Source organism: Rattus norvegicus, chromosome 6, assembly GCF_021556685.1.
Source record: "Rattus norvegicus strain SHRSP/BbbUtx chromosome 6, alternate assembly SHRSP_T2T, whole genome shotgun sequence".
Lineage (NCBI taxonomy): Eukaryota > Metazoa > Chordata > Mammalia > Rodentia > Muridae > Rattus > Rattus norvegicus.
This window is the reverse complement of record NC_141539.1, coordinates 125,496,549-125,511,758: the sequence shown is the minus strand read 5'-3', so window position 1 is coordinate 125,511,758 and position 15,210 is coordinate 125,496,549. Positions and strand designations below refer to the sequence as shown.

At 50.4% G+C, this 15,210-nt stretch overlaps 1 protein-coding gene across 6 annotated transcripts in view; it reads left to right on the top strand.

Annotated features, from left to right (window-relative positions):
- Nrde2 (NRDE-2, necessary for RNA interference, domain containing) overlaps positions 1–15,210 on the top strand; it is a 41,204-nt gene that overhangs the window by 24,317 nt on the left and 1,677 nt on the right. For 2 of the 6 annotated variants that reach the window (XR_015621944.1, XR_015621943.1), the window contains exons 7-14: positions 145–278; positions 2,116–2,236; positions 4,603–4,778; positions 6,820–7,206; positions 8,038–8,963; positions 9,930–10,068; positions 12,877–12,948; positions 13,372–13,556. Coding sequence is in view for 1 of the 6 variants with exons in the window: in NM_001427742.1 (NP_001414671.1) it covers positions 145–278; positions 2,116–2,236; positions 4,603–4,778; positions 6,820–7,206; positions 8,038–8,963; positions 9,930–10,068; positions 12,877–12,948; positions 13,372–13,497 (2,081 nt within the window). In the remaining 5 variants the exon portion in view is untranslated. 6 annotated transcript variants of the gene reach the window in all.

Sequence of the window (15,210 nt, the reverse complement as noted above, 5' to 3'; positions counted from 1 at the left end):
ATCTCTCCAGCCTCTCCTCGAGTTTAAATCAGGACCCTGAGAGCATGACAGTAACTTGTAGGTGTTGCGTTGCATGTTGGGAGCTCATGCTTGCTCCCTTTGTGGTATCAACAAAGACCTGCCCCCTTCCACTCCTGTCTGCAGGGCTCTTTCTTCAGCAGTGCCACTTTCTACGGCAGGCTGGCCACTCGGAGAAGGTCGTCTCTCTGTTCCAGGCCATGGTTGACTTCACCTTCTTCAAGCCTGACAGTGTGAAAGAGCTGCCCACAAAAGTGCAGGTATGGCTCACGCTGTCTCTCAGAGGAGCTCCAGCGCCCGGGGGGATCCCTCCAGGGTGGCAGTGGGGTGTGCTGGGTAGACAGAGGGGGGGTACCTCCTCCCACATACACAGTCCACTGACGGGCTAGCTTCCCACCCCTGCTTAAATGCAGCCTCGTCTCCACAGTGGTGATGCCATTTTGAGCTGCTTGTCACTCTTTCTGTTTTGTCTGGGTTGTGTTGCTACCTCACCGTTGCCTACAGTCGCTGCTTGGGCTGTCCATGTGTCGCACGGGGATGTCCATGTGTCACATGGGGACATTTTGTCAGCTGATGAGACATTTCCAGTGTTCCTGCCATGTGGTAACATAACACAGCATAAGAGCTACGTGGCTATGAAACAGCCACTTTCCTTTGTCCACTGGAAAACTTGGCTTTCTGCTTTGTGAAAGAGTCTGGGGGAGGTAGTGAGAACATCTGAGTTCATTGTGAGCCCAAAGAAGAATTTTTGAAAAGTTTAGGTCTCATGTGAACTAGCAGTGAAGATATTTTTATTTTGATGCTACCTTTAGACAAAGTGGGGTTAAAGAATACACCTGTTAAGACTGGTGCAGCTGATTTTTAATTAGCTTTTATATAGAGCAATTTTAAAATGTGCTGTGATGTTTTAAGTCGTTTCAGAAGCGACTTGGGTGCTGTGGTGAGGGTCTGAGTCCTTCTCTCACCCTCTGCTGAGGCTCTGGTTCTGTGGGCGAGCAGTTGATGGTGATGTTTCAGACGTCTGTTAGAGCCCCAAGCCATGGTACAGAGATGTTAAATCCCAGCGGATGTAAATTCCCTGAGCATCTGCAAGCCAGCGCACAGAGAACTTCCTGTTCAGCAGTGCTCTGCATTTCCCGTCCAGCTGAGAGATCAACCATCAACGTAGGACAAAACAGGCAGGGCCGCTACACTGGTCTGTCCGGTTATAAACACTTATTACACTCTTAAAAGTCAGCCTTTGCTTGAGTGCACGTTCTGTTTATTTTTGGCAGTGCTGGGGATTGAACCCAGGCCTTTACAGTTGGTAGGCATTGAGTTGTTTATTGTTAAGCCACTGTTTCAGACACCCGTCTGCAGTCTCTCCATCCCATTTCCTGTGGTGACTGGCACTCATTTGCTCTCCAAGGCTCGTGTCAGCACACTCACCTGCCCTGGAACTCTTGGGGAGATTCTTCCCCTCAAGATACATCCTGCAACTGTCAGCCTGTGCTGTGCTCCCCAGAAACCTGCTTGCCCTCCGAAGGTTCCTTTAGAAAGTTTTCACTAGAGAAGATGCTTGGCTTCTGGAAGGCCTTTTGCTAGTGGATAACAAGATCAATAACAGGGTCAGTTCCTGCTCAGTGCTCCGTCTGTTCTGTTCCTGGGGATGACTGACTGCCTGTAAGCTGCTTCCACACACTGCAGATCTCAAGTCCAGGTGACACCAGGGCCTGGCCTCCAAATGCAGAAGGCTTTGTCCCACAGGTACCTGTGCCAAAGGCATCCATTGAGTTCCTACCGTGTGCTAAGGTAGATGTTAGCGTCGAGCAGTTACCTAAGATGTGATTGTCCCTACCCAGCTGCAGGCTCTTGTCACCAAACCTTGACCAGCCTTTCATAACCTGATCTAAGAAGTCACCAAGTCCAGCTCACACTTTAGAACTGTATACCAATGCAGGGGTGGAGTGATGGGGCCCATTTCAAGGCTGCCTGCCAAAATAATTCCTTGTTCTGTTTGCTGTGTGTGTCGTGGACTGACAGCCACCTGTACTTATTTGGTCCAGAGACTTGGGAGTTTGTGGTTGGTCTAACTTCTGTCCTTTAAACCTGAACCAGGTGGAATTCTTTGAACCCTTCTGGGACAGCGGAGAGCCCCGTGTTGGGGAGAAGGGAGCCCGAGGCTGGCGGGCGTGGATGCACCAGCAGGAGCGTGGTGGCTGGGTGCTTGTCAACCCAGGTAGGTGCTTCTGGAGAGTGGGGGCCTCCACTTGTGGGGCTAGGTTTTCCCTCCTCATGATTGTTTCTCTGTAGAAGCTGCTCAACTGAGGCGGCTCAAGAGCACTGCCAAGTGTCAGTGTCCAAGGGCTTCGGCAGACACTGGACTGCCGAAGCACCAGAGCTTAGTAGGTTTATACCCACAACAGAGCTTAGTAGGTTTATACCCACACCAGCCAGCAAGTAGGAACACAAGGCATACTTCTGGCTCCCAGTCTCTTAGCCACAGTTTTAGTAGCAAGAAGAGGGCAGGGCTCAGTGGAAAAGATGCTTGGTCAGAAGCCAGCTCGGTTGGGCACACACCGGGAACCTGGTTTTCCACTTAAATTATTAGGACTTTGCCTTTTAATGTTGAAATACCTGTAGATGTGCGTAGGATTGGAAATGTATTTGTGGGTGTGAGTGTACCTGAAGACAGAGAGTGCGATAGAGCATCCTGTCCAGAGTGGACTCCCGATTTCACCAGTCTGTGTGCCTGTGTGTGCCTGTGTCTTTGTGTACATATGTGCATGTACATGTATGTATACATGTTGGTGTGTGTGTGTGTGTGTGTGTGTGTGTGTGTGTGTGTGTGTGTGTGTGTGTGTAGGTATCAACAGGTGGTGCTTGCCTAGGCGTGAACATGTGTGGGGCCCTCTGGTGCTTCCCACCTTGTTTTAGACACAAAGTTTGCCATGGAATTTAGAGCATCCCACCTTGTCTAGACTCGCTGGCCAGCAAGCCCAGGATCTGTTGGTCTCTTCCTCCTCTCTTCCCTGACCCCAATGACGGGGTCACAGGTGTACACTGCCATGCCTGGGTCCGGGTGATCTGCCCTCAGACAGCACTCTACCCTCTGAGCTGTCTCCCCAGCTGCTATACAACTTTAAAAAAAAAATAGTTGCAAAATAAACGAGACAACTTACCACAGTAACTGCTCTGCAGAATGTGGATCTTCTTTCGAGTGTGTATGATATTTCCATGCATGTGTACCTCAGTTTGGCCATCCATTCTTCCTCGGGTGCACACTTAGGCTGCTGCATCCTTGGCAGTTGTGGTGCTGGGAACCTCAGGGTGCCATGACTGGGTCCATTTAGAGCCCTCTAAGGTGCACATTTGCAGGTAGAACTGCCCAGTCATGTGATAGTCCTGTAATTTTTTGAGCTGCCACCTTGTCCTTTACAGCTGCTGCCACCTGGTCCTCCACACCTCGGCATCCCTTGTGTGCTCTGTGATGTTTTGCGCGGTTTTACTCTTTTAGCTCAAGTCTCTGGGACACATCTGTATTGTTGCTTGTGTAAGGGTTTGTTCATTTTATGCTGAGGGTCAGTCTGTGGTCTAGGTAAGCCAGTCTGTAATGTACCCCAAGACAGCCAGGCTGTTTTGTTCTGGCTAGGATGAGCAGAGCTGCCCTGAGCATGGATGCACAGGCTTTGTTTTTTGCTTTCAAGTGTGAGGGTGTGTGTGTGTGTGTGTCTGTGTTCGTGTGAGGGTGTGTGTGTGTGGGTGTGTGTGTGTTCATGTGAGGGTGTGTGTATGTGTGTCTGTGTTCGTGTGAGGGTGTGTGTGTGTTCATGTGAGGGTGTGTGTGTGTGTGTGTGTGCGCGTGAGTACACGCATGTGCATTCAATCATCTTTCCGCAGTGGCGGGTGCCAGCTAGTGTTATAAGAAACCGCCAAACTCGCTCTGGATGTGGTTGCTGCATTTCCTATGCCCTGGAAGTACTTGGCTTCGCAGGCAACCGAGACTTCTTTATTCTTTAATCCTACGTGTTCAGACTTAGGAAACATAGTGAAATAAATGGCTAGGTATCCTAAACTAACAGTTTTAAATCAAGCTGTTACGAAAAGTCATAATTATGAGGCCACTGCCCAAAAATGACATGGGTTAACCAGTGCGGTTATTAAATTCCACTTCATAGTAATCACGTCTAGCTGTCTCTTCTTAGAGTGCGTTAAAATGAAATGAACAATTCAGTGAGTCACGTGTAGGTGGTGCAACCCTAGCGCAGTGTTCTTATCATCTCAGGGAGTTCTTTGGGCAGTGACAGCTAGAATGCTATTCCCAGGTTTTCTTTGTTTGCTTGTCTTGTTTTGTTTTTGTTTTTTTGTATCTTTGGTGAAAGCATAAAAAAAAAAAAACAATAAAAACCAAAGAATCACCATTTCCTCCGTATCTGCTTCTTTTTTCTGGGACTCTCCCTGCTTCCCAAGAGTCCTTGAGCGAGGGAGGTAGCCGGGTGATGTGTCTCTGGGTCATGTGGCCACATGAAGCCTGCACAGAAGGTGATGGCGGTGATGATGGTTTATATTCCGCTCCTGTGAACTAGGTGTCTCATTATTATCTAGATGAGGATGACGAGGAGCCGGAAGAGGAGGACCAAGAGATAAAAGACAAGACCCTGCCCAGGTGGCAGATCTGGCTTGCTATGGAACGTTCTCGAGACCAGAGGCACTGGCGTCCCTGGCGCCCTGATAAGACCAAGAAGCAAACAGAGGAAGACTGTGAGGACCCCGAGAGACAGGCATGTACCCTTCTCTACAGCGGAAAACCTGCCCTCACCCCTTTGTGTGTGTGTGCACATGCGTGCATGTGTGTGTGTGCGTGCGTGCGTGCATGCACACGTGCATAGTAGGCAGAAGAGAGCATCAAGTATCCTCCCTTCTTATTCTCTACCTACTCCTTTGAGGCAGGGTCTCTCCCTGAACCCAGGGCTCTTGAATTTCTTGGGTAGGGTGGAAGCTGGCAAACCCCAGTGATCCTTGTCTCTACCCTGCTTGGATCTGGGGTTACAGGCAGGTGCAAGGCTACCATCTTGTTAAGTAGATGCTGAGAGATCCAAACAGTGGGTCTCATGGTTTTGAACTCCTGAGCCATCTCCAGCCCCCGGGCATGAAGGATGGAGAGGGAGCTAGTGTTGATACTTCTCTTACCTCCTTAAATGGTTTTAGACTTGCTGTTACTGTCTGGCATCTCTGGGTATTTTAAAATAAAGGAAGATGTGTTACTTTGTTTGTTTATTGTTGTATTGAGGCTGTGTAGTCTAAACTGGTCTTGAACTCACGATCCCCCTGTCTTTAGTCTCCTGAGTGCTGGGATTGCAGTTGTGAGCCACTGCCCCTGCCTAAGAAGTGCTATTTTGGTGCCTGGAATTGATCATGTTTTACAAGATGTCAGCTCATTGTTCGGCTTGTGATGCATGTGTGTGTAGCTCAAGAGATTTCCTCAGTGGATGAGGCTCTCGTGAGCTTCCCTGCATGTGAGGTGCCTTGAGGGGTGCGTTGCCTCTTGTTCATTGCTTGCCACTTCTCCCTACATGCTATTCCATGGCCTCTGCTCTGGTAGTGAGAGCTAGTGGGTGCTTAAAGGCTATCTGGTGCAGGAGCATGGAGACCTCTGTACTGGCAACGTCTGAGGTGCCAGGAGTGGCCAGACTGGAGTTAGGACGGAGAGAGTAGGAGTGGACCAGAAGCAACGTCCGATGGACTTCAGCAGGCTTTGGTGGGCAGCAGAGAGCCTAGAGGTCCCAGGCCTTCCCTGGATGAAGCTACTGAATATCTGCAGGGAGGATCATTGTCTGGGTGTTTGAGGATTGTATAGAGTTCACAGCTGAGCTGGCTTCTGGAGCAGACTGTCTCACCTCCTGTCACTTTGCACTTTCTCTAATGGAAACCCAGGGGAGAAAAATCTCCTGATTAATTAATGGTTCAGTTTGATGAATCCTGGGCAGTCCGGTTTGATTGTGCTCGAGCTTGTTTCCTCTATGAGAGGCAAAGAAAGCAGTCAGTGTGACAGCACCTTGAGACAGGACAGTGTCCTTGGCTGTGTGCTTTGATGTGATGGTGTGAAGTCGCCTTTAGAGATTTAGCGCTCCTGTGAGCAGTTACAGCCAGCACCGTGCTCTTAGTGGCACATTACACAGTCCATTGCTTCTGTGTCTTCTTAACTATGCTCCTGTCTATCTGCCGCTATGCTGTTTTCATTTTCTGAAGGAACTTTCCAGAAAGAAACTAGAATAGTAAGTCCCCCACCCTAGAATCAAAGGTCCCTGTAACTGTTACCTGCCAGCCTAGCAGTGAAGTTGCTTGCTTTCCAAAGTGAACATGGCTTCAATGAGCCCAGCAGGTGATTTGGAAGTTGTTGGCTTTAGCCTGTTGATCCTTCCCTGTCCCCATGCTTCCTGTGTGTGTGTGTGTGTGTGTGTGTGTGTGTGTGTGTGTGTGTGTGTGTGTATGTGTGTGTGCATGTGTGTGTGAATGTGTGCGTGCGTGCGTGCATGCGTGCGCGCGCGCGCGTGTGTGTGTGTGTGTGTGTGTGTGTGTGTGTGTGCGTGTGTGTATGTGTGCATGTGCTAACAGCCCTCCAGGCTTCAGCTTGCTGTTCTCCTGCTGCCCATGTTACCTTGGGAGGCCTTCTGAGTTTTAGTGTTGGGAGAAAACCTAGCTATTGTCTATTTAAAACTAACTTCACTTTGACTGGTATTGAATTAGTGCTGTCTGTTCAAAGTGCTGTGAAACCTGTGGGAGCCTCCGTGTCTGATTAGCTGTATCTTGTCTTGCTTGCAGGTGCTGTTTGATGACGTTGGGCAATCTTTGATCAGACTTTCCAGCCCAGATCTTCAGTTCCAGCTCATTGAGGCCTTTCTGCAGTTCCTGGGTGTACCTTCTGGCTTCCTTCCCCCAGCCTCCTGCCTTTACCTGGCCATGGACGAGAGTAGCATCTTTGAGAGTAAACTTTATGATGAAAAGCCCTTGACTTACTTCAACCCTTTATTTTCTGGCATTAGCTGTGTGGGCTACATGGAACAGTTGGATTGTCCTCGCTGGACCAAAGGTCACAACCGAGAGGGCGAGGAGTTTGTCCGCAATGTCTTCCACCTGGTGCTGCCTCTGTTCTCAGGCAAGCAGAAGTGCCAGCTCTGCCTCTCTTGGTTACGGTACGAGATTGCCAAGGTAACTGCTGCCGCCGCCCTCACTGCTCACTCTCCCCCAATGCACCCATGTGCTACTCTCATCAAACTTCCTCCTTCAGACAGTCACCTCAGATGTGGAGGAGCAGCAGGCAGGCAGGAGACAGTCCTGTGCTTGGTGGCCAGAGCTGTCTGTTGTCTCTGATTATCCAGGCTCTGAGTGCTGAGGGGCAGCATCAGCCTAAGCAGGGTTAGAGGATCTAGGGATTCTTAGGATAGGAAATAAGCTACTTACACTATGCTCTGGAGCTGTCAGCTCAGGCCGGGTTCTCAGTCACTGCTCTGCCCTCTGCTGGCCAGAGTTAGTACTGACTCCTATTCACTTTGCACATTGTGTTCTCAATTGTTTTAAAAAAATATATCCTTTGGTAATTTCATACACAAATACAAGGTATTTGGATCATATGTATATAGATTCCATGCCCCCATCTCATGTCTTCTCACACTATACTGTATGACAAGTTTGAAAAGTGTTATTGGCCAAGTGATTGAGTTATCAGAAACAGGGGAACGAGACATGGGGTACGGCATGTTTCATCATCTCCCAGTCAGTGAGCTCTTGCCTTTGGACAGAAGGAAACTGGTCCATCTTTCGGATGGGAGGCGAGTGCTTGGAGAGGGTCAAGCCTGTGTGGGGGAATTGAGTAAAAACCTGGTGATGTCCGTGCTGGGCCCAATGGCTGTGGTAAACCCCGATTTCATTGCCAGATCAGGGAGTGTGTGTGGGCACCGCTGCCTTGTCAGTGCCTCCTCAGCCTGACAGACAAGGGGAGTGTTTGGGGGACCCAGAGTTGTTCTTTTCTTTTTACTGTAGGTCATTTGGTGTCTACACACTAAAAAGAAGAGATTGAAGTCTCAGGGAAAGAACTGCAAAAAGCTAGCCAAGAGTCTCCTCAAGGAGCCAGAAAACCGCAACAACCTCTGCCTCTGGAGGCAGTATGCACACCTGGAGTGGTTGCTCGGCAACACAGAGGATGCCAGAAAGGTGTTGGATGCAGCCCTCAGCATGGCAGGCAGCAGCGACCTGAAGGACCGGGAGCTCTGTGAGCTCAGTCTGCTCTATGCTGAGCTGGAGGTAGAGCTGTCTCCTGACTCGAGAGGAGCCACCACAGGCCGTGCCGTCCACGTACTAACTCGGCTGACGGAGAGCAGCCCCTGTGGGCCCTACACTGGGCAGGTCTCGTCCACTCAGGTTCTGAAAGCCCGGAAGGCTTATGAGCATGCGCTGCAGGACTGTCTGGGACAGAGCTGTGCCTCCAGCCCACCTACTGCAGAGTCGTTGGACTGCCTGGGTAGCCTGGTCAAATGCTTCATGCTCTTCCAGTATTTGACTGTAGGAATTGACGCTGCTGTGCAGGTGTACAGACAGGTGTTTTCCAAGCTGGAGGGCTCTGCTCTCCTGGAAGGCCCGGGGCCAGAGGACAGTGCCAGCTCCCAGAGTGTGACCAGTGTTCTCGAGGCCGTCACCCTGATGCACACAAGCCTGCTGCGATTCCACATGAACATTTGTGTGTACCCTCTGGCTCCACTCCGAGAGACCCTCTCAGACGCTTTAAAGCTGTATCCAGGCAACCAGGGTCTTTGGAGGGCTTACGTGCAGATTCAGAATAAGTCCCACAGTGCTAACAAGACCAGAAGATTCTTTGACACAGTCACTAGGTCTGCCAAGCATTTGGAGCCTTGGCTGTTTGCAATCGAAGCTGAGAAGCTGAGGAAAAGGCTGGTGGAATCTGTTCAGAGGTAATTAGTGACAGTCTCCTGCATGGGCTTCACAGACCTTTATGGGATGGTTGCCATGTTCGCAGGCCCGGCCACCCTGGTACGACTGCTCTAGTTGTGTCCAGTACAGACTGAAGAGTGAGTAAGACCCTGAGGAAGTGCCTCCATCCTCCTTCCTGCGCCAGGCTTCCACCTGACTGGTTTCTGGTGTCTGAGGAGCTGTAATGAGAGCATTGTGCTGTCAAGTGTAGACTGTAGAGGCTCTGGTGCCAGTACCTGCTCTGCCACTTGTCACCTCAACCTTGGGTGAGTTGGGGCAAGCACCTCATCTCAGGCAGTTTTCCCTCCTGTCAGATGGTAATCACAGAAGAACTGGCTTCGTGGGGCTTCCTCTCAGGTCCAGGGCAGTCAAGTGCGCAGCATAAGTGCTGCCCAGCAGTCACTGCGAGCCTCTGACAGCCCTCACTGAGGGCCGAGCCGTGCTTCCCATGTCATCTTTTGACATAGCTGCTTGTATCTGGGGGCAGCAGTCATCTTGGGAACATGTCAGCTTAGGAAGCATTCATTGTTCCCTCTGGAATGTTCGCTTTGCTGCACATCAGTGAAATCCTAGTATGCTAGGATTGCTTTGAGTGATACGTTACTTGGGTTTTTGTTTCTTCCAATGATAGTTTATTCGCTTGATCTGAGTCTTGTTCATTATAAGTGGAAAGGCCTCCTCTCTCCAAGGGAGGACCTTGCCTTCTGACGAATGGGGTGGTGTGTGATTCCTGGGCGGGCTCGGTGCAGTGAAGAAACTCATTCTTGACCGGCGCCTTTGCTAATGCCGTACCTGCAGCGGCTGCGAGCCTGCTCACACCTGGGGACAGAATTTCCCTGGAAAACGGGTCCAGGCTCTGCTGCCCTTTGCCATTGCTGAGTCTGTCTTCCCGCTGTGATGTCGGGGACAGAGCTTGCCTTAGAGTGACCAGAGTCCTTTCCTTGCAGGGTAGGTGGCAGGGAGGTCCATGCTACAATCCCCGAGACTGGTCTTACGCATCGGATCAGAGCTTTGTTTGAAAATGCAATCCGGAGCGACCAGGGTGGCCAGTGCCCGCTGCTGTGGAGGATGTATTTGAAATTTTTGGTAAGAAAAATACTTTTGGACTCTCTGCTTTTGTTTTGTTAAAGCCTCGTGTCTAAATCTATAAATAGAAGAAACGGCAGTGGTCTGTAACCACTGCCTGGGGAAGGAGGGCCTTATTTCTCCCCATCTCTTGGGCACTGGTTCATTTTTATGTGAACCAGATTGAGTAGTGTCTCTCCTTTCAGGATATTTAGAAGAATAAAATTTAAGAGTAATTACTGGGCTGTTGCTGTCTCTGAATTGTCTTTGTTAAGTTAGTGACTTGGAAAATGGTCCAAGAGCTTTTATTTCAGAGAAGCCGCCATTCTTGCCGTTCTATTCACAAGAACTTCCTGGTCTTGATTTAACTTTGTAATTGAAAAATAAGGCTCGGTCAAGAATGTGAAATGTTGAGTGACATGTGGATGGGTTCTAGCGTGCCAGACTGGGCTCAGTCTCCAGCACCACGGGAGAGGAAGGCAGAGGGAGACAATCTGGCCTACTTCTCAGAGGCCATGCAGGTGCCTCCCCGATCCACATCAGCCCTGTCTGTACTGAAGGCCTGAGGGACCCAGAGGCTGTTACCCAGTTCAGCTCTTGGTGCAAGGGGCCAAAGCAGGCATATTCTTAGGTACAGAGTTGTAGCCTTCACACTCATTCTTCTGTCTAGTGTGTGTGTGTGTGTGTGTGTGTGTGTGTCTGTGTGTGTGTGTGTGTGTGTGTGTGTGTGTCTGTGTGTGTCTGTGTGTCTGTGTGTGTCTGTGTGTATGTACATACATGTGGAGGCCAAAATTCAACCTTGGGCACTATTCCTTGGGTGCATTTCACTGTTTGTTTGTTTGTTTGTTTGAATTGAAATAGGGTCTCTTACATGGCTTAGAACTTACCAAATAGGCCGGGTCGGCTGGCCCGAGATTCCCAGGGGTCTGCCTGTCGCTGGGCTAACAGCTCTGTGCTGCCACACTTTGTGTTTTTGTTTGTTTTTTACTTGTATTCTGGGGATCTTTGTGCTTGTGTGACAAGCATTTTACCAGCTGAACTGTGTCCCCAACACTCAGAGGAATTCTTTAGAGCTGGAAGCCTAGGTTTATGGCTGAATTCCATGCGGAACAGAGGGTTGCATGGGAAGTTGGTATTTATGGTGTGTCCTGATTTGACTGCCTGGCAGCCTGGTACAGCTAACAGGAGACTCTGGCTTTAGTCAGTCTCTTCCCGTTTTCCTGTCAACCTTTCCAAGCAAAGGAAAGAGCTCTAGAGTGGAGTGGGGACACTTGTATATTTGGCAAGCTTCATATCTCAAGTGTTTAGATGGACACAGGGAAAGGCCAGATGACATTACTTTTACTGAGACTTCAGGGAGCTGGATCTGCGTGGTCGTATACAAAAAACTGCTGTTGATTCGAAAAGAAAGGTCTGGGCCCTTAAGGAGTTTGTGTCTTTGATGAGATAGTGTTAAAACCAAGGGTTGATTAGAGCAGTGCTGCCTAGCGGTTCCTCAGGCATCTGGGTGGCTCCTAGCACTTTAGTTAGTTAACTACAGTTGAGAGGAAGAAAGGAAGGAACGAAGCAAGAAAGAGAGAGAAGAATTAAAGCTCACGTGTAAGGAGGAGAGGACAGGGGAGAGCTGCTGTGAGGCTGCCGTGGCGGGCGACTAGCTTGAGTCCTCTAGACGTCAGCCATGCTGCCTACTGGTCACTGTTGGTTGGCTGTAAAAGAAAGGGAGTCAGACAAGCCGCAGCAGATAAGCCTCCTGCAGCCTCCGAGAGGGGACCCAGCTGTCAACCGCGTGTGCACACCAGCACTTTGAGACAAGCTGGTGGCTGTGTTGAGACAGTGGCAGCTTCTTCCAACACCCTGGCCGTGTACTTACTTAGTATTGAACGACATCTGAGTAGATAAGCCAGTCAGCCGTTATAGGACCGGATATGCACAGTGTGGAAGTCTCACTACGTAAGAAGGGGCTGTGGTATTTCCGGGTTGTCACCGTAGGACTTTCTTTACCTCCGTGTGATTGCTGCTCATCTGTTGGCTCCTCACAAACCTTAGGCCGTTTTTAGAAAGGCCGTCGTTTTCAGGGCTAGGAGAAAAGTCACTACACACCGAGTACTGAGGGTTCTCCTTCCCTCTCTACACCTTCCTCTCGCCTGGCCGCTGCCCATCTTCTCCCCTCTCCCCACTCCTCTCCTCCCTTAAGCAAAGGCAAATGGGAAGCTTATTACAGGATCACTGCAGCCATGGGACAGCCTAGGCCGCAGCTCTGCACCCTGCTCTAGACCCTGCAGGCTGCCTCTAGACTCTGGTGGGAAGTTTTACTTTCAATAAGTAATGGGCAAATTTGCCTTTTGATTTTTATGTATTCACTGTCTTGAGACAGTCTTGTTGTTAGTCCAGCTAGCTGGTTTAGGATTTGTTATCCTCCTGCCTCAGCCTCCCCTCGTGGATGTGCCCTCATGCTTGATGTGTAATGCCTCTCAGAGAAATGATGTAACTGGTACCCAGGGGATCCCAGTCACTTGGCTCTCTGAAGAGAACTTAAAATACTGGGTGACTCCACGTGCCAAGTCCTCAGCCTCATCTCCTGAGCATCTCACCCCCAAGCAGCCTCACTAACACCCGGATGTGAGTGTTATAAAGGGGACACGGAGATATCAAAATGAGCTAACATGCTGAGCCCGAGAGTGTTTTCTGGCCCGGGAACCACTCCCTGCTTGCCAAGATGATGTCAGCCCAGATGCAGGCTTTTTCCCGGGACCAGGGCAGGGATGGATTGTGCCATCGTAGCCTTGGCTTCCTGTCTCCATCGCTCACTCTGGTCTCTTCCTAACTCAGGTTTCCTTAGGAAACAAAGAAAGGAGCAAAGGTGTGTTCTACAAGGCCCTCCAGAGCTGTCCTTGGGCAAAGGTAAGCTTTAACCGCTTGCTGCCTGCAGCTTCCCAAGCCCCTTCCTGCCAGTCTCTGCCTAGCAGTGTCAGGGAGTGTGGCTTTGCAGGGCGGTACCTGTTCCAAAGCCTTTTCCTTGTGACACCATCCCACAGCACCAGAGCTCCCTGTGACTGTCCCTGTAGCATAGAGACGGTGCTCTGTGGGTGAGCCGCTTTCCCGACATTCCCCCACGGCGCCCAGATGCCCATGTCCTACCCAGACCGAGAGATGCTGGCAAACCAGACGGGGCCCCTGCCGACCCTGCTGAGCAAGTCTGCCATTCCGTGTCCCCTGGACATCGCAGAGCTGCCTGAGCTCTTCTCAGCAGGGCAGAGCGTGACCCTACTTGATCCTGGGACTTGTTCATGCTTACAGTGGAGTTGGTCTTTCCTCTGCCACTAGGTGCTGTACATGGACGCCGTGGAGTATTTCCCAGAGGAGCTGCAGGAGATCCTGGATGTGATGACTGAGAAGGAGCTCCGTGTGCGCCTGCCCCTCGAGGAGCTGGAGCTGCTGCTGGAGGATTAGACTAGGGCTGTGCAGCCTGCAGAGCCCAGAGCCGCAGCCTCTCGAGGCCTTCCTCCATGGTCTGGTGGGGTTTGGGTGCATCGCTTTACATATTATATATGTGATCTCTGTACAGACGGAGATGCCAGTGATAAACCTTTTGTGGTTGACATGTATGTACCTCCTTATTCCCTCTGTCCACCACACTTGGCCCCTCACACTGCTTGTGTCCAGGATCCTGGTCTCGGCCTCTGACCCTGGAGTGCCACTGAGATCTCCCTCCTCCCCTGGGCTGATGAGCAGAGATACATAGTTCTCTCTCTGCCACCCAGAACAGGAGATGGTTGTTTACTATTTCCTGTCTTGGGTCATAGGTGTGGCAAGTTTATTATTATTTCTCTAGCCTTGCTCTGGTGACAGCTGTCTTTGGGGGTCCATAGGGACCCTTGGGTCTGCCTTTCACTGGAGCCCAGCTGATCATGTGCTCAGTACGGTGTGCAAATCCTTGGGCAGCACCCTCTGTAGGAACCTTGCTGTCACGTGACCTCAGAGCAGAGTCTGTTCCCAACAGCCGACCTCACCTGGTGTAGAGCACCTGTCTTGAGAATGCAGTCACTTTTTACTGAGGGGCAGCTCTGTAGCACAGCTTCTGCCCATGGCTGTTTAGCTTGGCTGGAGGGATGGCTTGCCTGTATTTACGGCAGGAATGCCCACAGGGATTGCAGAGCTGCTTTCTGGATATTTTGAAACAGGGTGGCCTTGAACTCTTGCTTCTCCTGCACTTGCCTCCTGGGCATTAATATTCTATTTCTGCTTATGTTGGGATTTAGACACCGGCCTTACACTGTCCTGTAGATGGCTCCCCCTTCTGTGTACACGTTTCTTACCCTTGGTCTCGGACACTCCAAGCCTAGTGGCATCCTCAGGGCTGAATTTTGAAGCTGTTTAGCTTCTCATGGAGACCATCTAAGCAGACTACCCACTCTGCACAGCCACCTACATGGAGATATCCCTGGGTGGACAGGAACTCCTCCCCACGCCCAGGTAGCCACACCCTAGACCTGGAACCTGTGAATATCCTGTAGAGTCCGGGATGCACATGAGGTCCACAGAGGCAGAAGGAGCATTGAGAAGTTAATGCCAGTCACACCTATACAATTAAGTCTGGACTATACATGAAGCCTGGGCTACATTTGAAGATCTTAATGGCAGAAATCAAGTGAGAAGGCTGTCCTGGGGTGTCAGTCTGGTCAGGAGACTCTTGGAAGGTGAAAAAGGAAAGTAGAAAGGGGTGGAGAGGGAGAGAAAATAAAAGAGGACCCAGAGCTTGACCTGCTCTTCTAACTTTGAAGATGGAGGGTGCTAGGATCCAGGAGTCAGGGTGGCCTCTACAAGGTGGGAAAGGCCCTCAGTTGCCAGCCAGTACTGACCACAGCCCATGGCTATAAGGAGCTGACCACTCAGACCTCAAGGAAACTATTTTTCTCTCTCGAGCATTCAGAAAGGGGTACAGTAGATATCAAGACAGTAGCTTTCTGAGTGGTCTTTCGACAACCTATACACTAAGATAAATTTGTACCTGAGTCATGGTGGCAAAAGGAGAGGAAGAGGCCTTCCCTCCATAGGCCACCTACCTCCTTGTGGCTGTAAGGAACCATCTGTTAAAGGAAATACTAAGTGTTGAGGTTTATGAACCCAGAACTGAGGCAGGCATAGTTGGGAAAAGATTCTTCA